The following is a 21,782-nucleotide window of genomic DNA, read 5'->3' on the forward strand; positions in this document are numbered from 1 at the left end:
ATAAGAATTATGAATTATTGCATTTTTGGACCTCGACCTCTACCATGAGAATAATAAAATACACGCTAGGAACTTTTTCAAACCTACAGCAGGAAACTCTCTGTTACATTATAAGAGCTGTAATTCCAAAAAATGGAAAGACAATATCCCTAAGGGTCAATTTTTTCGATTACGGAGAAATTGTACCAAAATATCAGACTATCCAGAACAAAGTCATTTACTTAAAAACAAACTCAAAGATAAAGGCTACCCTGAATCATTAGTGGACCAGGCCCAACAATATTCTCTACAGCATACACCTTCGGCCCATCACAAAAATGATGAGAGTTTTAATCAATCTGGACGCTTCATTACTAGGTTCCATACCAATTTCTCTAAAATGGAAGCCATCTTCAAGAAGTACTGGCCAATCCTTCTTGAGGATCCATACTTAAAACCGGTTTTGCCCGATTACCCTAGAATTACATATAGAAAGGCTCCCAACATTAAAAACAAAATTGCACCAGCACAGGCCTATATGATTCCACTTAAGGGCATGTTCCAGTGCAAAAAAAGCAATGTGAAAAACCTGTAGCTTTGTCAAACATGGAAAAAAAAGATTTTTCCACAAAAGGCAAAACGTAGACGTTGGGCGATTTTTACAATTGTGGTTGTGACTTCGTGGAGTATGGCCCCAGTTGTCCTCGCAATCTTATGTCTGTGGGGCGCACTATACGGCCCCCTAAGACAAAGATTTGGCGAACACAGGAGAAAAATAGAAGGCGGTAGGGACAAACGTAGTGCCCCACGCCATTTTTTGTGAACATCACGCCAAATCGACGGAAGGTCTGGAAGTATGGGTCATAGAGCAAATACCTAAGAATCTTCCAGTAGCGGAGAGATTCTATAGGCTATGTCAATCAGAAACCTTCTGGATTTATTCCTTAGACACTTTAAACCCGGGTGGGATTAATGAAGAGTTAGAAATATCTACTATCCTGTAAAGATAAAAAATATTGGTCTTCGCTTTTATATCCTGCTTATAATTTACAAATCATTCATCTTAACACAAACAAATACCCCTGCTTACCCAAAATAAGTAATGAATTTTATTGATGTCATTTTAGTGATCTATCACCTTTAGTGGCTCTATTTATTATGTGAATGCACGTATACATGTGTTTATACATACATATATATATATATATATATGTCTAAATTGATCATATTTTTTATAACATTTTTTAACACCTTCATAATTCTTATTTATTTCCTCCTAAAGCTTACTGTGTGTACTATATACATATAATTTCACATAATTTATTTATTACTCATATTTGATATTTCCATACATATATCTATCGCCATCTTAGGGCCATGCAGTCAGCCGACCCTGACCTTCCCTTGGGCAGACACGTAGCCCAGGTACATGGTGGCACGTGTCCCAAAGTTTCGGTACTAGTATTGGATCGCCTGCACCCAAGTTCCCGAGGGGGGAGATCTGAACAAGATCCTCCTACAGCGGGAACTCCGCTGGATATCCAATCTTGACGCGACAACGTCACCGGGCCTAAACGAAGCTTTTAATTTGAAACCTTTTCTTCCTGGTTTTTCTACAGGAGGCTATGACAAGGAACTATAGAACAACTACATGCTATCACATTAGCAGTTATTCCTTCTCTTCTCCTCCTTTCATCTGGTTCCCCTCTGCTTTCACATATCCCTTCCCTGTCCTACTATTGTAATTTATTTTCATCAAGTTTTCTAGTAGTTTGATTTTGGGTTCACATTGATGTCCATCCTGGATATAGCCACACTGCTCTCTGATCAAGTGGATATGTAGTAAACAAAATGTACTCACTCCAATTATTATCAAACTCATTTGTTTGTCTTCAATTTACATTTGTACTGTAATATCTACAGGAATCATGCATGTCTGTTTTTTGCTTTTTCATTCTCAGGGACTACTATACGTATTGTTACTGTAAAGATGGAACTCCCACGTCCGGACGGTCTGTAATATATCGACCCAATCTCCTTAATAATTAATAACATCAATCAAATTGAGTTTATTTTTTTTTATTATGCTTTTACATCATTTTTCTTTTCTTCTTCCCCCTTCTTTATTTTTTTATGGCTTTGATTGCTGTCCTCCCTGGGCTGGCTCGTCGGTGCTCCCCGACACGGAAAGGCCTCTGATTCCCCTCTATGGGGACGGAGGCATTTCCTCAGCAGCACTGGTGCGCCCGCGCCCGACACCATGTCCCGCGCGATAGGTGTTTTTTCCGTCTCCACCCAGCCAGGCCGCTCCCTCTCCGTGTCGGCGGCCTCCGTCGACGGGTGACGTCACCGCGCCTGTGGACGCGCTGGCGTCGAGCGTCGCTCAGGCCGAGGAGCCACAATGGGCGGACATCACACTGTGTTGCATACACAGCTGGTGTCTCTTCCAGCACTTTCTGCTCGGCTCTAGGTTGTTTTTCAAAGCTAGGCTTATCATTACCACCTGAGTTTGCTCCACCCTACAAGCCAGGGATTGGTTTGTAAACTCCACACCTTGCCACACACAAGGCATATAATACCAACTCCATACACACTCTCCTCTGCTACACAGCTGAGAGGAGCGTACCTTCCCTGCTTGCCGCCTCGGTGGGGACTAGCACCAAGGTCGAAAATCTGCAAAGCACCCCAGATTCTCCCCCCCCCCCTCCTCCGTCTCACCCATTTAACAACAACAACATCTACTGCCTGAGTTCTTGATCAGACAATTTAACCCCTTGGACCCAAGGAGGTGGGAGTCCATCTCTTAACATACCTTTGTACAATGTTCACAGTGAAGAGACAAATGTTCTGTGAGTATATTGATATATTTATATATTCATGCCTGTTCTGGTTGAGATTCCTTGCTGTCCCTATGTCTTGTTTGGAATATAACAGTCTCTCAAATTATCAGACAGAATTGTTTTATATTATATGTTGGTGCTAAATACGTCTATTGATATACATTTATATATTTTTTTTTCTCTTTAGAAATATATCAAAACTGCTTTTTCGAAACTCCCGAAGAAGGAAATATACATTATAGAAGAAACTGAGTCTTTCTATATTATTCCGAAACATGTAGAGTGTTCTGTGTTGCCTTATCTTCACCCCAGTGGGTTGATCTCTCAATCCGCTGGGATGACTTACTACAAAACTATAGCAGTTAGATTACAATTGCTTATTGTCTCGTTCATTTTTTTTGATTTTATACTAATTCTATGTTATAGATATTTTTTATATACCTTGCAATTAATAAAAACTTTGTGATAAATTTTTAAACAATACTTTTTGTATTTGATCTTTGCACCATTCATTCATTTTCCGGTGATACACTACCCATAATATCCCACCTGGGGCACATTCTTTCTTTGGGTTTCTCTGAACACCCTAAATTGTTTGCTGTTAGGCAAACTGGCGAACAGCCGATGTTCGAGTGGAACATGAGTTTGACTCGAACTCGAAGCTCATCCCTAATTAGGAACACTATATTAACCTGGGCATTGCAAGCCAAGCTGCCTGATCAACCATTGTGTGTTTAGCTTTCGCGTGCTACTTGCTGTATTTCCTACGGCTGGTTCGAATTACCGATCTTGGCCTGTTCTGGACTATCCCTGTCTGCTTGTGACCCTGACCTTTGGTCTGTTCTATGTTTATCCTTGTCTACTAGTCGCCCCAACCTTGGCTTATCCCTTTACTATCCTTGCTGTTCCCGCCTGCTGCTTCCTTCCTCTTTGTCCTGTAGTCTACCGTGAGCGTGAGCTGTGAGACCCTGGGGGGGCCGCGACCTGGAGTCAGACTGCAGCGCAGTCCATCCTCACCACTAGAGGCTCTGGTGAACACCTGCTGGCTCTTAGACTCCACGCCCTGGGGAATCTATGCTCTAGCTCCCACTGGGATCTCTGTTGGTGCTCCAGTAGACCTGCTTCATGAACCACCCAGAGTTCAATCTGCAGCAGTCAGCCCCAGGGTCCACTACCTTAGCGGTGCACTCCTGACTCCTACGGAGTGCACCTGTCACCTGGACTCAGGTGACCTGACAGCAGGTTGCGGGAGGTAAGAGCTGGGGGGATTTGTGCAGAGGTGATAACTGAGGAACTGAGAAGAGGGGAGGATTATTTCAGAGATGAGAGCCGGGGGCTGTCAGGTTGTGCAAAATGAGAGCTGTGGGGGGGGGAAATTAGTGCAGAAACAAGAGAGTTGTGGGGGGATGGGCTGAGATGTAGATGGGGTGCAGAAGTAGAATGTGGAAGTGGGGAAGAGACAAGCTGTGAATGGAACAGAAGAGAAGACTCACAAATTGTCACTGCTTTAAGAATTAGATTTGAAACCTTTTATACATCTAATTTATATGATGTGTTGATTATGTTTTCTTGTTTTTTTTTGTGAATGTATGAATCCGAAAGAAAACCCCACAGACATATATTAATATAAAAGTTACTTTATTGAGTATCAGAAGGACAATGGATGACATTTAGTTGGCGGCAACAGTCTGGTCCACCCAGGATCTGAGGGAGGTGACGCGGGCGTAGACTCCGGGAAAATATGGAGAGCAGGTGCCGAGTCCAAAGGACACAACACCGGTCAGGGTCCAGGCTCCGTTCCTCTGGCACACAAGGGGTCCACCAGAGTCACCCTGAAAAGGAACAAAAACGGAAATGATGGAGGAGTTCTCATTGTGATGAATGTATGTGCCGCCTCAACCTCTGCAACATCTCCAAAATACACCCCTTTCTAACCACTGACACCACAAAGCTCTTAATTCACTCCCTAGTCATCTTCCACCTTGACTACTGCAACTCCCTTCTCATTGGCTTACCTTTAAATAGGCTACCCCCCCCTTCAGTCCATCATGAATGCTGCTGCCAGACTCATCCACCTTACCTACGGCTCCATGCCTGCTACTCCTCTCTGTCAATCCCTCCGTCGCCTTTCGCTCACCCAACAAATTAAATTCAAAATACTAACAACAACTTACAAAGCCATCCACAACTCGGCCCCCAGCTACACCACTAGCCTAGTCTCAAAATACCAACCTAACCGTTCTCTTCGTTCCTCCCAGGACCTCCTGCTCTCTAGCTCCCTCGTCACCTCTTCCCATGCTCGCCTCCAGGACTTTTCCAGAGCCTCTCCCATCCTATGGAACACCTTACCCCTAATCTGTCTGTTTATCTCCGACTCTGTTAGCTTTTAGACGATCCCTGAAAACCCTCCTCTTCAGAGAAGCCTAAACTGCCCTCACCTAACAACTGTATATTTTCAAACAAAAATTCATTAACAAATTAATGAAGGTTAGGCTACATAAGCTGTTCTGCCCCATACGAAGTGACCCAACTTAGAGATGTTTGGATCCAAAAGCTATAGTTCTGTTAAAAAAGTTGTCTAAAAAAAAAAAAAAAGCTAATACTGGTCAAAAGAAAATCTGAAAATGATCGTACCATGCAAGAGGAGGCACCAGAGGCACCAGCGCAGATCATGGAGGCTTGAATTTTGCTTCCAAAGTATCTCTGGCACTGAGTGTTGGTCAGAAGAGGAAGAGACACCTGCTGGAGTTTATCTGGAGAGGCCAATGCTGAGATAGAAAGGGAGAAGAAGGATTAACATAAAAGACAGACAGCTACTAATGTATATAAGCTCTAAATGTGTTTATGTACAGCCCCCTGTAGAAGACCACATTTGTATTCCCAAGAGTTAATCAGTTAAAGCTTTACATTTTTGAAGAACGTCTAATTCTCTTACTGGCAGCATTGGTGTATCCCCATCCGGTGGTGACGCATCTTTCCCCTCCATTGAAGACTTCAGAGGAAGCAGCAAGACACACGGGGGACACGCGGTCATTGAGGGTGGCGGGACTGGAAAGCTTGATCAGGGCGATGTCATTGACATCAGTCTGGGCGTTGTACTGGGGGTGACTGAAGAACTGAGAAAAGTCATAGTAAGGATTAATGTTTTTATGGATTTTAAATCAGAATCTACTACAGAGCTTGTAATAAATGTCCCTTTGTATCTTCTCAGTTTGTAGATTATTCTGCTTACTCTTCGTATTTTTTTCTCCTATTACATTATACTGAGAGTTGTCTCCACCTCAAACTGCCATCATATGTCATTTTAAGTTGAGCTGAAAAAGCCCCCAATCTAAAAAAGTGATGGAAGTGCCAAAACTCCATGTCACTTGTAAATCAGAGGAATCTCAGCTAGCTGACAATTTACAGTAAGCAGTTACTTTGGCCACACCACTGCTTTAAACAAAAATAAAAGAGCACAGGGGTAGGCAACCTCAGCACTCCAGCTTTGTCGAAACTTTAAATCCCATGAAGCATTGAGGTACTCTGACTACCAGAGGCTGAGGCATGATGGGATTTGTAGTTTTACTACAACTAGAGATCCATAGTTTCCTACTCCTGGGTTAGATGATGATGGACGTCCTCCAACCAGGAAAAAGGGCCGGCTCTATCCCACTTGCTGCAGCATCTAATGCACATTGGGAGAAACTCACAATGCTCGGTGAAATCAGAGTAACCAGTTCCAGTAAAAACTGAAGGGAAGGCCAGCTTTAATGGTTTTCGGGACTCAGGAGCAAACAAAGCCCCATTTATAAGGCCACTTTTAGTCTTGAAACGCACACCTTGTGTCTAGATGACCCCTCTTTTGGCAAATAATAGGACCCCAGTACATGCAGAAATTCTGTTTTCCCTACTCGGGTCTTTTTAATTAAATTTAACTTTTGGATTTTTTTGTTCAGTTTTTTCTAAAAATGGTAATTTAAAAAAATTCTCCCATGTTAGACTTGTCAATATTGCAAGTCCCAATATTTGTACCATGACCATGCAGGAATACAGCCTTTAAATGTAATAAGAAATAAGTCTGCCCACCCATACGTATATCACTATAATCTCTACATAGGAAGAAAGCTTAGAAGACACGTTGATGACCTTCTCACATCTAAAACCCATAAAAAAACGAGAGTTCTCCTTTAGTAATAAGAACTTACTCCGCCGACGGACTTGACTTGTATGGGCTCAGCATTGGAGGAATGGTCGAATTCACCCAGGACCACGCGGTGGGAAGATCTGGATGGAAGAGAAACATCGCAGGTCATTGGTAAACAGTTGGGTGTCGTGACTATGGTTTTCAGACTCAACCTTATTCTCTCCATACATGGGGAACATTTTACACGTCCGGCAGTGAAAGGTAATTTCTACACAGTACTTTAGTCAAGGGTCCAAAACTATACAGCCCATACTATCTACATCTCTCTACTTTCTACAACCCCTACCGTCTACATTTTGAAAACAAGAGAGATAACAGTCAGTTGTGAATTGGATATATGGCTCTATATTGTATCGGGTCTATAAACCAGAGGCTCTGGATGGACAGTTGGATAAATGGTTCTATATTTAGGATGTATCTGGTCTATAAACCAGAGGCTCTGGGTGGACAGTTGGATAAATGGCTCTATATTTAGGATGCATCTGGTCTATAAACCAGAGGCTCTGGATGGACAGTTGGATAAATGGTTCTATATTTAGGATGTATCTGGTCTATAAACCAGAGGCTCTGGATGGACAGTTGGATAATTGGCTCTTTATTTGCGATGCATGTGGTCTATAAACTAGAGCTCTTGATAAGCAGATGACCAGTGAATGCTGACCTTGTAGTAGCATATTATCATTTGAGACTTACCTGACTGGGCAGTGGGCAGCGGTGACAACCCAGAGATCGTTGATGATGGAGCCACCACAGTAGTGGAATCCAGTGCTGTTCTGTAGAAGAAGAGTCATGTGGTCATTGCTTTATATACAGATCACTTCACCTACCCCATGAAGACCCCCCCATGGAAAACTGAACAATGTGATAGTTACAGAGGCGGGCAACCAACGTTTAGTGTCAGAGTAATTGCCAGTCAGACATGCCCCCAGCTACATCTCTAACCTAGTCTCAAAATACCAACCTAATCGTTCTCTTCGCTCCTCCTAAGGCCTCCTGCTCTCAAACTCACTTGTCACCTCATCCCATGCTCGCCTTCAGGACTTCTCCAGAGCCTCTCCCATCCTCTGGAATGCTCTACCCCAATCCGTCCGATTTTCTCCTACTTTATCCACTTTCAGACGATCCCTGAAAACTCATCTCTTCAGAGAAGCCTATCCGGCCCCCACCTAACAACTGTACATATATCCTCTCAATCAGCACATCACCCCACAGTTATTACCTCTTGTATCTCTTGACCTTCCCTCTTAGATTGTAAGCTCTAAGGAGCAGGGCCCTCTGATTCCTTCTGTATAAAAGTGTATTGTATTTGTACTGTCTACCCTCAAGTTGTAAAGCGCTACGTAAACTGTTGACCCTAAATAAATCCTGTATAATAATAATAATAATAATAATAACACTGGAAGAAACCAAAAACAGTACCTTCAGCCCTTCTATTGCTATTATTTATCCATGCCAGCAAGATTGTAGACTTCTTTCTTTTAAAATATAGGTCCATTTTAGAGAGGTTTTGCTGTTGGGAATAGAAGGGGGGACCTTCGGCATACCCTCCCCCTATGATGTTTGGCTGGCATCTGCCTTCCCCCTCACCTGCTGATTGGCTGATAGAGTCTTTTCAATACAATTTTCTCCTCCATAATGTTTTCTGGTGGGACACATCTTTATCACGTATTCTTCACCTTTTGCTTCTCGAAGATGGTTGTGCCCTACCCCCTGGCTTCTCTCACTTTCCTTTTCCAAGAGGCCTGTGTTCTGTCAAATCTTTCAAATTTCAAATTGACAAGTAGAAGGTTCAGTCAGCAAAATTCTAAATTGTGTCCACAGAAAATCCTAGATCTGAGGGGTGGGGGAGGGGCACGTGTTTGTACACAATGGATGGCATTCTATGGTGACTGATCTCTAGAGACGACATTAAACCCAGAAATGTTAAGATTTAAAATAAAAATGTGGTAAGAAACGATCGTACCTGAAGAGACACCTGCCATGGCCAAGAACCAGAGACGGCGTTTTCACCGTTCACAACCCTGGCATAGCCGGAGATAAGAGGCCTGATGGCGGGAACACCGCAACCTGAGAAATACACATTCTTATTATAACTGCCAGTAATACATTGTTACACACCACCATATAATACAACACAAAATATGTATGGTCATTAGGGCTATGTTTCCACTATTGCGCCCCCAGTTGCGCGATTTTGCCGCAATTTTACCACTTTTTTTGCCACGACTTGAAGCAGTGCCTGTGTATTCTTGAGGTCTATGGACCTCAAGTTGCCTCAAAGTGGGACCAAAGTAGTGCAGGGACTACTTTGAAGTCGCTGCGACTTGAAGCCGCACAGATATGAACGGTACTCATTGGAAATCATGGGGTACGACTTGTCATGCGACTTTTCAGTCCCAAATCGCATGAAAAGTCGCACTAGTGGAAACCTAGCCTTAGTCTCTTTTTATTGTCTTTGCACTTTGTCTACATACGGTCTTCAATAAGGCAGATTTTCATTTTCTTTAATATTTGTACTTGTTTTTATCTATTCAAAAAAGTAACAAAATGATCAGGGCTAGGCGATAAGATGGAGATTGCCAAAAGTCGCCCATATAATCAGATCAATGTTCTTTATTTTACATACGCTCTATGAATGTATGTGTCTAGAAAATTTCATATGTATGTGTCAAAAACTGATATAAATTAGATATATCACAATGTGCCACAAACATCCAGTACATGTACTCACCATAGGCTCCGCTGAGCAGGACCAGGCAGGACAGGACCCACAGTGTTGTCATTTTCTGATATTCTTGAGTAAGAGAACGATTGTAAGGTCTGTTCAGCTTATATACGCTCAGCCGGCCAATCAGGGGAGAGCTCCAGGCTTGTTATTAGGACAATTTTAGACCTCCTTATCAGGGAAACTTTAGCAATTGCGTATATTCCACCGACGTGGGCTGGAGGAAAGATATGAAGAAACAGGTGTTACAGGAGAACGTCACTTATCAGGACTCTCGCTGAGTGATGGAATCTACAATTAGTCTGTGTATTGCAGTACGTCATTTACTCCATATTACCTAAAGAGTGAATTTTATTTATGATGAGGAACATATAAAAAAATCAATGGATATTTTGTTCCCAAAATGTAAAGTTTTAACCACTAAAAACACACATATGTTGGGATCAAAGATCTCACCAATGCTCCCCACATGTCTCCTAAGGACCCCATATCAGTTAGGTCAAAATCTGCCATAGACCATGGAATTCTCCCCTCCACTTCGGCTCAGCAAATGTGGGGATCCCACCTTTCTAGAAGAAGCTTCAGGACACAATAGAAGAAAGGGACATAATGGTACAAGCCAGCATTTGTTGAATAGAACTCTGAGATTCAACATGGAGATGGCACCTATTTTTTGAGCTTTGGGCTGAATAATTTGGCAAATACTGTATGTAAAAACATGCTTCCACACACAGAATAATGCATGAGCTGCAGCACACTGCTTTGCTTTGTTAATGGACTCTTAATTGACAACCAGCTAAATGCACACTTATGGGAAGTGTTTAAATGCGTATATATATATATATATATATATATATATATATATATATATATATATATATATATATATATTGTAATATATGGAGCCACTTGTAAAAGTAATACACTCTTTATTATTTTAAAAGTTCACTCAAACAAAACAGCTTTTGTCAACAAAAGTAAACACAAACAGTTCATAATTCTGAAAGTTTTTGAAAAACAACACTATGGCTCACCGCCACTATACCAGTCCTACACCAGGGTTTGGGGTTCCCATTTTTTTCAGCGTACAGGAAAAGCCTCAGGAGCTTAACAAACAATGACTTGATAACAAGACAGTCCACAATTCCTCACTGCTTTGAGCTTCTCCACTCCACCTCACAGACAGGTGCTGACCCCTTCATGTTCCTTTTCAGGCCTCTTCTGATGACAGGATAACCCTTTTGGGGCTAAGTCCCTGCAACTCTTTCCTACCGAAAAGTATCTCTGAGCCTCCAAATTCCAGGTATTAAATAAGGACTTACCCATTCTGAGGGAACTGTAAGCTAGTCCTTTCCTCTCCGAGTGGACTTCCTCAGAACCCATCGTCCACCATGGGTGAGAACCCCTTAGTACTCCAAAATGTATCTCCCATTCAGGACCAACCCCTTGCATCCTGCACAATATATATTATCCTACATAAAAAAAGAACAAATTGAACGATAGCGTGAACATATGAATGTCAATAGTGGTCAGTGGTGATTGCCCTCTATATTCTGGTGGCGAGCGAAAATTGTCCCCTACATGTTGATAGCCAGTGAAGATTGCCCCTACATGTTGGTGACCAGTGGAGATTGCCCCCTACATATTTGTGGCCAGTGACCCCTACATACTGCTGGTCATTAGAGATTGCCCCTTACATGTCAATGGTCAGTGATAGATTGACCCTACATGTTGGTGGCCAGTGGAGTTTGCCCCCTACATGTTGGTGGTCAGTGGAGATTGCTACTTACATATTGGTGGACCAATAACATTTGTAGTTAGTAGTCAGTAGCTTCATTTATTAGTGATCAGTAAAAGCTTCACATGTCCAGCACTGCTGTCTTCATCTCCATTATCTCTACTGAGTGATGTTACACCAGAACTATGCAGGCACTGTCGTGCTGGAGATCACCCTGTAAGTACTCCTGGCATACAACAGAGTATGTCTCTCGAACAATCGGAATGAGAGACTCGCTCTGAGGTCCAGCCAAACTCAGAGAAAGGTGACCTAGGTGCCTGGGACTAAAGATACCTAGGTCTGGAACATCTTGTAATATGTACAAATACAGTATTTATGAGCTCAGGTGGGTCCATGCTTGCCTGTCACACCAGCTACTCACTGCAAAGTCTACAACAAAACAAAGACAGATAATGGCCCAAATTGACATTGGATTCATGAAACCCCATTAACATTCAGCAGGTTACATCTAGACAGCTTAAACCTCTAGATCTTGGTTTAATCTTAGAGCTTTAGTCAAGTAAATGCTGGTTTGTGCTATTATTTCCCTTTGTTATGTTGCATGCTGGAAATTCTTCTACAAGAAGGTGAGAAGTGTGAGGGGGAGTCCATGGCCCATGAAGGATTTTGGTTCAACTAAAAAAGAATTGGTTATAGAGTCCTTAGAATGTGAGATGCGCTGCTGAGATCTTGGAATCCAAGACCTGTGTGTGTTTAGTGGTGAAAATTCTGTTTTGTAGAACCACAATATTCATCAATTTTGGAGATGTTCCCCATCATAAATAAAATCCACTCTTTAGGTAATATGGAGTGAATGACGTACTCTGACACATGGACTAATTATAGATTTCATCGCTCAGCGAGAGCCTTGGTAGGTGACGTTCTCCTGTAACACCTGCTTCCTCACATCTTTTCCTCCAGCCTAAGTTGGTGGAATATCTGGATTTGCTAAAGGTTTGCTGATAAGGAGGTCTAAAGCTGTCCTAATAACAAGCCTGCTTCCCACTGCCCAGTCTGGTGAGTCTTATGTGATAATATTGTACTACAAAGTCAGTGTTCACTGCAGTGCTTCACTGGTCATCATTCCAACCAGAGCCTCTGGTTTATAGACCAGATACGTCCTAAATATGGAACTATTTATCCAACTGTCCATCCAGAGCCTTTGGTTTATAGACCAGATACATCCTAAATATAGAAACATTCATCCAACTGTCCATCCAGAGCCTCTGGTGTATAGATCAGAAACATCCTAAATATAGAACCATTTATCCAACTGTCCATCCAGAGCCTCTGGTGTATAGATCAGAAACATCCTAAATATTGAACCATTTATCCAACTGTCCATCCAGAGCTTCTAGTTTATAGACCAGATACATTCTAAATATAGAGCTATTTATCCAACTGTCCATCCAGAGCCTCTGGTATATAGACCGGATACATCCTAAATATAGAACCATTTATCCAACTGTCCATCCAGAGCCTCTAGTTTTTGGACTGGATACATCCTAAATATAGAACCATTTATCCAACTGTCCATCCAGAGCCTCTGGTTTATAGACCGGATACATTCTAAATATAGAGCTATTTATCCAACTGTCCATCCAGAGCTTCTGGTTTATAAACTGAATACTATCTAAATATAGAACCATTTATCCAACTGTCCATCCAGAGCTTCTGGTTTATAACCGGATACCTTCTAAATATAGAACCATTTATCCAACTGTCCATCCAGAGCCTCTGGTTTATAGACCAGATCCATTCTAAATATAGAAACATTTATCCAACTGTCCATCCAGAGAATAAGGTTGAGCTTAAAAAACAGAGTTACCATGACACCGAACCGTTTCCCAATGACCTGCCATGTTTGTCTTCCATCCAGATCTTCACATCGTGTGGTCCCGAGTGAATTTGACTTTTCCTCCAATGCCGAGCCCATCCAGGTCAAATCCAATGGCAGAGTAAGTTCTTATTACTGAAGAAGAACTCTAATTTTTTTAAGAGTTTTAGACGTGAGAAGGTGATCAGTGTCATCAATGTGTCTTCTAAGCTTTCTTCCTATGTAGAGATTGTAGTGATATATGTATGGGTGAGCAGATTTATTTCTTATTACATATAAAGGCCGTGCTCCCTCCATGGTCATGGCACACATATAGGGACTTGTAGTAGTCACAGAACAGACATAGGATGGAGTTCAGAAGATCCTACAAGACATTTCTTCCTCTCTAACAAAACTTTATTTTAGGAAAACAAACAAATAGTCCCGAAACACGAGAGGTAATACAGCTGACCTCCAGCCTTCCCTTCAGTCTTGAACAGTTCTTCAGACTCCTCTCTTGTTCTGAAATTGCTTACCCTGATCTATCTACACACTGCGAGCTTTACACAATATGCATTAGAAGCAGCAACAAGTCAGGTGGAACCTGCCTCATTTCCTGGCTGTAGGTTGTCCACCATCATCTAGCGCCGGGGTAGGCAAACTTGGATCTCTAGCTGTGGTGAAACTACAAATCCCATCATGCCTCAGCTTCTGGGATTCATGTTTGTGTCTGCCAGAGTCTTGAAATGCCTCATGGGATTTGTAGTTTCTCCACAGCTGGAGTGGCCAAGGATGCCTACCCCTGTGTGCTTTTTTGGTAGTGGTTTGTCCAAAGTAACTGCTTGGGCCCCTAAATTGTCAGCTGAGATTCCTGCGGCACTTCCATCACGTTTTAGACCGAGAACTTTTTCTGCTTCCCTCAACTTAAAATACACATATGATGTCGGTTTAAGGTGGAGACAACTGTCAATATAATGGTAATAGGAGAATAAAACACGACAAGTAAGCAGATTAAACTACAAACTGAGGAGATTCATTAATCTTTATTATAACTTTTCTCAGTTCTTCAGTCCCCCCCTAGTACAACGCCCCAACCGCTGACAGTGACATCGCCCTGATCAAGCTTTCCAGTCCTGTCACCCTCAATGACCGCGTTTCCCCCGTATGTCTTTCTGCTTCCTCTGATGTCTTCATAGAAGGAGAAAGCTGCATCACCAGCAGATGGGGATGCATCAATGGTGTTAGTAAGTGAATTAGATGTTCTATAAAAATACAAAGTATAAACCAGTTAAAGTCCTTGGACTTACAAGGTATGCCCTAAAAATCTTTGTCTAAGATTGTAGGACATACCTCATATGCTTTGGTCCTCTTCTGCTGTGGTCATCCCGCAGCTTGCTTTGTACGTCAGGAGCTTAGACAATGGCTCCTGTGTAAGCTATGCCTGAAAACTATTTACAGGCATCATTGATGACATGCTATGGTTACAATGTAAAAGTATATGATTTAAAAATAATAAGATTGTTTCTATTGAATAAATTTTAACCCTTAGTGAACCAACCTCATTTACCCCTTTTTTCCTTTAAAGTGTATTCCAAGCCAAAGTACTTTTTTTTTGTTGTTGTTTTAGATATAGTGGGATTTTTTGTTGTCGGAAAGGTTTTCCTTTAATGTACTGATACCTCTAACTGAGGAATCCTTTGTAAAAGTAAAGGAAATCCCTCTTAGAGATTGGTGACACATGTCCTTCTGAAAAGATTCTGCTCACCTGCTGTTCCAGTGATATCACTAACATTTTGGATTTCCCATTATCATTTGTCCCAATGGCCACCAAGACCAACTGAGATGATGAATCTCCCCAGAGAGGAGAAAGACAGCAATTGACTTGGTTGCCCCCTGTACTGGTGGGCTAGTGGTTGGTCACTCAGTGGTACGGCAGACAGCAATTGCCTTGGTGGCCCCCTGTACTAGTGGGTTGGTGGTTGGTCACTCGCTGGTATGGCAGACAGCAATGGCCTTGGTGGCCCCCTGTACTAGTGGGTTGGTGGTTGGTCACTCACTGGTATGGCAGACAGCAATGGCCTTGGTGGCCCCCTGTACTAGTGAGCTAGTGATTGGTCACTCGTTGGTACAGCAGACAGAAATTGCCTTGGTGGCCCCCTGTACTGGTGGGCTAGTGGATGGTCACTCTGTGGTACGACTCATTATCATACATGTACAATTATTTTTCCCAATTTCCTTTTCAGTCACTGGGGGCCTAGTTATGAAGACTGACATAATAGTAACTAGGGATGAGCTCCGGCGTGTTCGCATGGCGCACGTGCCGAGCCCGCCAGGAAGTCGGCACGGCGCAGCGCTAATCACAAGCAGTGAGACATTTCCCGATCTCTGCAGCCGCACATCGGGAAATGTCTCACTGCTTGTGATTAGCGCTGCCCCGTGCCGACTTCCTGGCGGGCTCGGCACGTGCGCCATGCGAACACGCCGGAGCTCATCCCTAATAGTAACATTTCTCTTGGCCTGCATTCCACTTTTTATCTCTCCAGATTATAAACATTTGACTCAGAAATCACCAACAAACTGGTGACATGCAGGAACGCCATTAAATACCTTGTCTTATGCCAGTTTTTTTTGGAAGAATAAATTATTATTTGCCATTTTTTGAAAAAGAACAGAGAAGTTACACAGAGAAGCTTCATAAATTGGAAAAACTGTCCAGTAAAAATGGGGTAAAAAAAAGATATCAGTTTCAGTCTGGTATGGACAGACATCACAATGATATGGCCACATTGTGGTCTTCTATGGAGAGCTATACATGAAGATGTCTAGAGGTTATATATGTTAATTGCTGTCCATCTTTTGTGTTAATCCATCTTCTCCCTTTCTCTCTCAGCACTAGCTAAGCCAGATAAACTCCAGCAGGTGGCTCTTCCTCTTCTGACCAACACTGACTGCCAGAGATACTTTATACCCAGAATCTAGACCTCCATAATCTGCATGGTGTCTTCAGTGCCTTCTCCTGCAAGGTATGATGAGCTACAGACTTTCTATCGATCAGAGCTATCTCTCTTCAGTCATCTTGTTGGTCAGAACAATAGCTTATGGGTCCAAACATCTCTAAGTCGGGTCGCTTTATATGAGGCAGAACTGTGTATGTAGCTTTCACAATTATACATAGAGTATTATATATATTATTATATGATTAAGTATTAAATGAATCATAATGAGTAAAGATGAGTGAATAATGAATGATTTGCACCACCATTGATGGTCCTGTGTTCTGTTTCATATGGTGGATTATCTTCGGCATATCACTGTTGTTGTTGAATCTAACTGGTGAGGGGTTCTTTTAGACCCTTCAGCGGTTCATATATGTGTTTCATGATTTTTTTAAGTTCTCCTCTGAGACCTATTGAGTTTGTTTTGTTAAAGAACTTTGTATATAAGATAGCACCACGCTTGGCCTTGTGGTTGAGCAGTGCCATCACGGTATAGATGACCCTATGTGGATCAGGATAAATCCAAGAATTGGCAATTATGTTATAAAGCCATCTTAAAGTTTGTTAGTCTATATGAAGATGGGGAGGATTAAAAGCCCTGTCAAGTTTTTTCTGCTATCCAATGGCTCCCTTCATGAAATCTCCCCTCACCGTATTCCACCAAAACCAATATAATATTTAATACCGATTACAGCTGTGGCGCCACAATTACAAAGAGGTGCATCTGTTGCATGTATAGAACATGCTGCAGCTAAAATTTAATTTCTAAAGAAAAAAAAAACTAGTAAAATCACATTTAAATTGTCTCACAGTTGCAATTGCCATCACCCGGCTGTTTACAAAAAAAGAAAAAACGGCATGGGGATCCCCCTCAAAATCCATACCAAACCCTTATCTGAGGTTGTAGCCTGGCAGGTCAGGAAAAGAGAGGAATTAGTGAGCGCACCCCCACTTCCTGAACCATACCAGGCTGCATGCTGTCAACACAGGGGGGTGCTTTGGGGGGGCATCTTGTCCCCATGTTGATGTGGACAAGGGTCTCTTCCCCACAACCCTGGGTGGTGTTTGTAGGGGTCTGCGGTGGGGGGCTTATTGGAATCTGGACCCGGCCCCCCCCATGTGACCCTGCCCCCAGACCCTGCCCCCCCCATGTGAATGAGTAGGGAGTACCCCCACCCATTCACCAAAAAAGTGTCATAAAGTAACAAAAACACAGAGACAGTTTTTGACAATTCCTTTATCAAAAAATAAAAAATTAAAAAACAATGTCCATAATCCATCGTCAATCACGACACCCGTCGCACGTGCAAAGAAAAAAAATCCCCCTGCCCTCAGATCCCCACAACCACAGCCCAGGGTTGTGGGGAAGAGATCCCTTTCCCCATCGACATGGGGACAAGGTGCTTTGGGGTGGGAGGGGCAGAGCAAAGCACCCATCCCTCCATGTTGAGGGGCCGGGTTTTCTTCAGGAGGGAGGGGGCTGCTTGCTCGCCCCTCCTTTCTTGGCCCGCCAGGCTGCTTGTTCAGATAAGGGTCTGGTAGGGATTTCGGGGGGGGGACTCTTCCCGGCTCTGCTCCTTAACAACCAGCTTTTATTGTACCCTGATTGGGCAAAGCTTTGCCCAATCAGGGTGCAGAATGTACTGTGTAGGGCGCAGTGCATTGTAGGGTGTTCGGTGGGGCGAACACCCGCCGAACGTCCTGCAAGTTTGGATGTTCCCCGAACAGGACTGTAGTGATGTAATAGTGGGTAGATTATTATTAAGTAATTACCGAACCATTCACCCAACACCACTGGGCAGCAACAAGAGTCTGGGAGACCAAGAGAGGGTCTGGGAGACTGAGGAAGCTTAGGAGGCCAGAAAGTCCAGAGAGTGGGAGACAATTCATTAAAATGACAGCTGATTACTGGGTCACTCTTCCATAATTCCTCTTTTTACTCCTTTTCAGGGTGACTCTGGTGGACCCCTTGTGTGCCAGAGGAATGGAATCTGGACCCTGGCCGGAATTGTATCTGCAGGAAGCCCGACCTGTTCTCCATCTTCTCCCGGAGTCTACGCCCGCGTCACCACCCTCAGATCCTGGGTGGACCAGACTGTGGCCGCTAACTAAATACCATCCATTGTTTTTCTGCTACTCAATAAAGTAACTTTTGCATCATTATGTGGTTGTAGTCTCCCCTTGAGTCAAAAATTCACAAATTATACAAGAAAACATATGAAACAAATTAAATAAATTAGATGTTTGAAAAGTTTCAAATCTTTCCATTACTGAAGGTGGTGACAGTGTGTGAGCTCCCCCCTCCCCATATTCCATTGTGTGTAACCAGCCCACCCCTCCCCCTTGTACACCCCTATGGAGCAGAGCAATTTTTACATACTTGTATCTGCTATGGGTCTGTTTATATGTCAAAAACAACGTAAATATATTTTTTAATGCAGAGCTGGTAGATTTCTAATCTACCGCTTATATGTAAATTTAGTGGGTCATCTGTTCTGTACATAGTTCAAATTTTATCTATCGTCAAATTAGCCTCTGTTCCAGCATTGGCTGTGTTGCGTGCAGTTCCACACTGTTGCCTGTAGGTGTCGTTGTCACCATAGGTCAGTGTTGGAACGCAACAAGCTGAAGTGTATTGAGTGCTCTTCTTTCCCAGAGGTAACTCGGCAGAGGTGGTCCACTGCTATGCATTCTGGGAGAGAGTATTTAAGGGACAGGCGCCATGTGCTAAGGGCCAGTTCTACCTCGTGGCCCTCCAGGCTGGAGGGCTGCGATGCTGCAGCCGGGCAAGTAGGCCCAGAAGCCTGTCTGGGGCCTACTACTACAGAGATGGTCCTGTGCTGTCTGTCCTGCGGGAAGAAGCTGGACAATTGAGAAGACCAAGGGGAGGACCCATCTTGGAGAGGACCGTGCGGAATGCTGGTCTCAAGTGGGGCCTGGTGACTCAATTGGAGGATGCATCTTAACCTAATCTATTGCACAAGTACTGCCGGGTCGGCTTAAAGGTTCTGGTACTGTGTTGCTGTTTATCTAAAACTACTACGTCCTGTGGCATAGGATCGTACAGTTCAATTGTTCTTCTCAAGTCTGTGGCAGAGACTTTTTGTTTGTGCTACGCTCCGGCTGCTAGGTCAGTGAGAGAGGCCTATCCGGGCGGGCAAAGATTTAATCTTGGACTGAAGGTACATTCGTCCCCGAGATTTCAACTCCTCAATGATTCAAAGAAAAGGTATTTGAACTTTCCTGCAACTCCTCTTCTACCTCTTTCCTGCTACTTCTTCAAGTTATTTCCCATTAAAGTGGATGTAAACCCAATGTCATCCTTTCTAAACTACTGCCATAGGAGTTATCTATAAGGATATACATGCCTCCTGCATGTATCTTTACCTGTCAAATGTCTCCCCTCTGTCTGTTATTAGACCCAAAAAACTGCAGATTCTGTGGGCGGGGTCTGTTGTCTGGAGCTCGGTGGGTGGAGTTGTGATGTCAGTAGACTCTCCGCCCACCTCTACACTCCCCTTGTCTCTTGTTTCTTGTCCCTTGTTTCTCCTATGTATTTCTAAGACTAAACTTCTGCTGAACTTCTGCTATGATCTCTAACATCCAGTGAAAAGACAGGAAAGTAACCACATGACTTCAGCATGCCAAATCATGCTGAGGTGTGGAACAGCCAATCCTTGCAGAGCTGCTGAAGAAAGGAGTGGGGGAGGGAATTAAAAAATAATGCCTGTCTCTTAGGCTAGTGCACGAGATATGTAAATCACCTGTCACTCAAGGGGGAGGATTTGACAAAGTTTTTCTCAGTTTGTCAAGAATTGTCTCACTGAACAATAAAAGGGGATTGCTCAGAGATGGATTAACTCTGTGTGGCAAGACTGGGCTCAAATGATAGCAAATCGTATACTCTACAGTATGATATATAAAAAAAAAAAAAAAAAAAAAAAAAATTTCAGGTTTACATTCACTTTAAAGCATTGGAAAAGTACTAAAGTGACTGGTGCCTACATTGTCAGATACAAAGCTCAACATGGACTCTAAGTTCTGGTATTGGTGAAGCTACGGGTAAAGAGGTGACGGTAACAGCCCGATTTAAATCAGCAGCTCCTTCGGGGGTAAGTGCTATATTAAGGACAAGCCTTTTTATTTTTGTGATATTTTCATGGAAAAATTTTAAGCACGTAAGGGTGGGAATGGGAGGGGAAAATAGTCCACAGGCGTGAAGCTTTATTGAAAGGACAAAAGCACAAAAAGGAGAGCAGGGCAAGGGGAAATCTTCTTCAGACATCTCTTTCCATCTAAGTCCAAAAGGTTATAGTCTCTGGTCAGACTGTGGACCAGTCCTTTGGCAGTCCTCAATGGACATTCTCTCCCTCTGGTGGATGAGGTGCGTTCTGGCACACCACAAAGCATTATTAAATATCCTACAGAATAGTCCATTCAGCACCACGATGGTTGTCTGTAGTACAAAAACTTTGAGCTCTGGTTCCTGGGTCCTTATCAGGTCCAGGACAAATGATCACCCCCAGAAAACATGCAGTGTAGGTTCTTTGTGGATGATACAAAGGGGTAATGTCTTTATCTGGCATGCATAGTGTCTGTAGTGACAACCCCACTTGGATCGCTGTGCATGTCAGATCTTTGTGCCTGTTGTTGAGTCTCTTTGAAGAAGCATTTCTCCAGACCACCTTGCAAGTGGCTAGAGGTAGGCCATGAACAGACTCCACTGTGTCCTCGTCATTGATCATCTTGTAGAGAGTCATTGGTTTCTACAGGTCAGGCTTATTCCTGCTAGCATTTGCTTCAAAGAGTGCCCAGTTGTAGGGGATGGAGCTGTCCCATTTGTCCCATCCAAGGGACCTCCAAAGAGGCCAGAGGATAAGCAGGACATGGAGCTTCCACCAGAGACCACTGTTCGATCAATCAAAGTTCCATGCAGTTGCAAGTGAAGAAAACCTTCAGTTGAGTATTAATGTCGGACACACTGTTACCACCTTTGAAGGGCTTCTTGAACATGACTGCCTACTTTACTCTGACCATTTTGGAGTCCCAGGTGGAGTAAAACACTGATCTGGTTATGGCCTTGCAGGTGTTGACTTCACGAGGGTCAGACCTGGGCGAGGTAAGGCAACACTGGGAGGATCTCACTGCAGAGTACCAGTGTCTTTCCCTCAATGGTAAGCTCTCTGAGGCTCCAGAGTCCAAATGTATTTCTGCTTCATCTCAGCCGGTCTCTCCTTCCAAGACTTCAGGGCTTCACTGGCAAGTTACTTTTTCACCAGGAAATTGTATATTGGCACCTTTGCTTTGGACACAGATGATGGAAACAGCAAACATCTTTGCAACAAATCTTTAAAGCCTTCATTACAAAGGTCAGAATTTATGAAACCGACAGTAACTAGATTGAAATTTTTTCAAAGGAATGGCCTTCATTTTTTAACAATGAAGGACAAATTTGAAGATTTG

At 43.1% G+C, this 21,782-nt stretch overlaps 1 protein-coding gene across 1 annotated transcript; it reads right to left on the bottom strand.

Moving 5' to 3' along the window:
- Positions 1 to 4,489: 4,489 nt before the first annotated feature.
- LOC141129920 (chymotrypsin A-like) lies at positions 4,490 to 9,788 on the bottom strand. The gene is made up of 7 exons (XM_073617953.1): positions 9,737 to 9,788; positions 8,969 to 9,072; positions 7,699 to 7,778; positions 7,007 to 7,085; positions 5,755 to 5,935; positions 5,454 to 5,587; positions 4,490 to 4,651 (listed from the first exon to the last, which is right to left on the bottom strand). The coding sequence occupies exons 1-7, from the start codon at positions 9,786 to 9,788 to the stop codon at positions 4,490 to 4,492; spliced, it is 792 nt and encodes a 263-aa protein (XP_073474054.1).
- Between the last annotated feature and the right edge of the window lie 11,994 nt (positions 9,789 to 21,782).

This window comes from Aquarana catesbeiana, linkage group LG01 (genome assembly GCF_042186555.1).
Source record: "Aquarana catesbeiana isolate 2022-GZ linkage group LG01, ASM4218655v1, whole genome shotgun sequence".
NCBI classification, from domain to species: Eukaryota; Metazoa; Chordata; class Amphibia; order Anura; family Ranidae; genus Aquarana; species Aquarana catesbeiana.

What these genes read in the sequence shown, in the direction of transcription:
- LOC141129920 (XM_073617953.1), bottom strand. Translation starts at nt 9,788, where the DNA reads ATGACAACACTGTGGGTCCTGTCCTGCCTGGTCCTGCTCAGCGGAGCC. An exon ending in CCTGCTCAGCGGAGCCTATG is followed by an intron (nt 9,073 to 9,736) that starts GTGAGTACATGT and finishes TGTATTTCTCAG; the next exon opens with GTTGCGGTGTTCCCGCCATC. An exon ending in GGGATACACCAATGCTGCCA is followed by an intron (nt 5,588 to 5,754) that starts GTAAGAGAATTA and finishes TTTCTATCTCAG; the next exon opens with CATTGGCCTCTCCAGATAAA.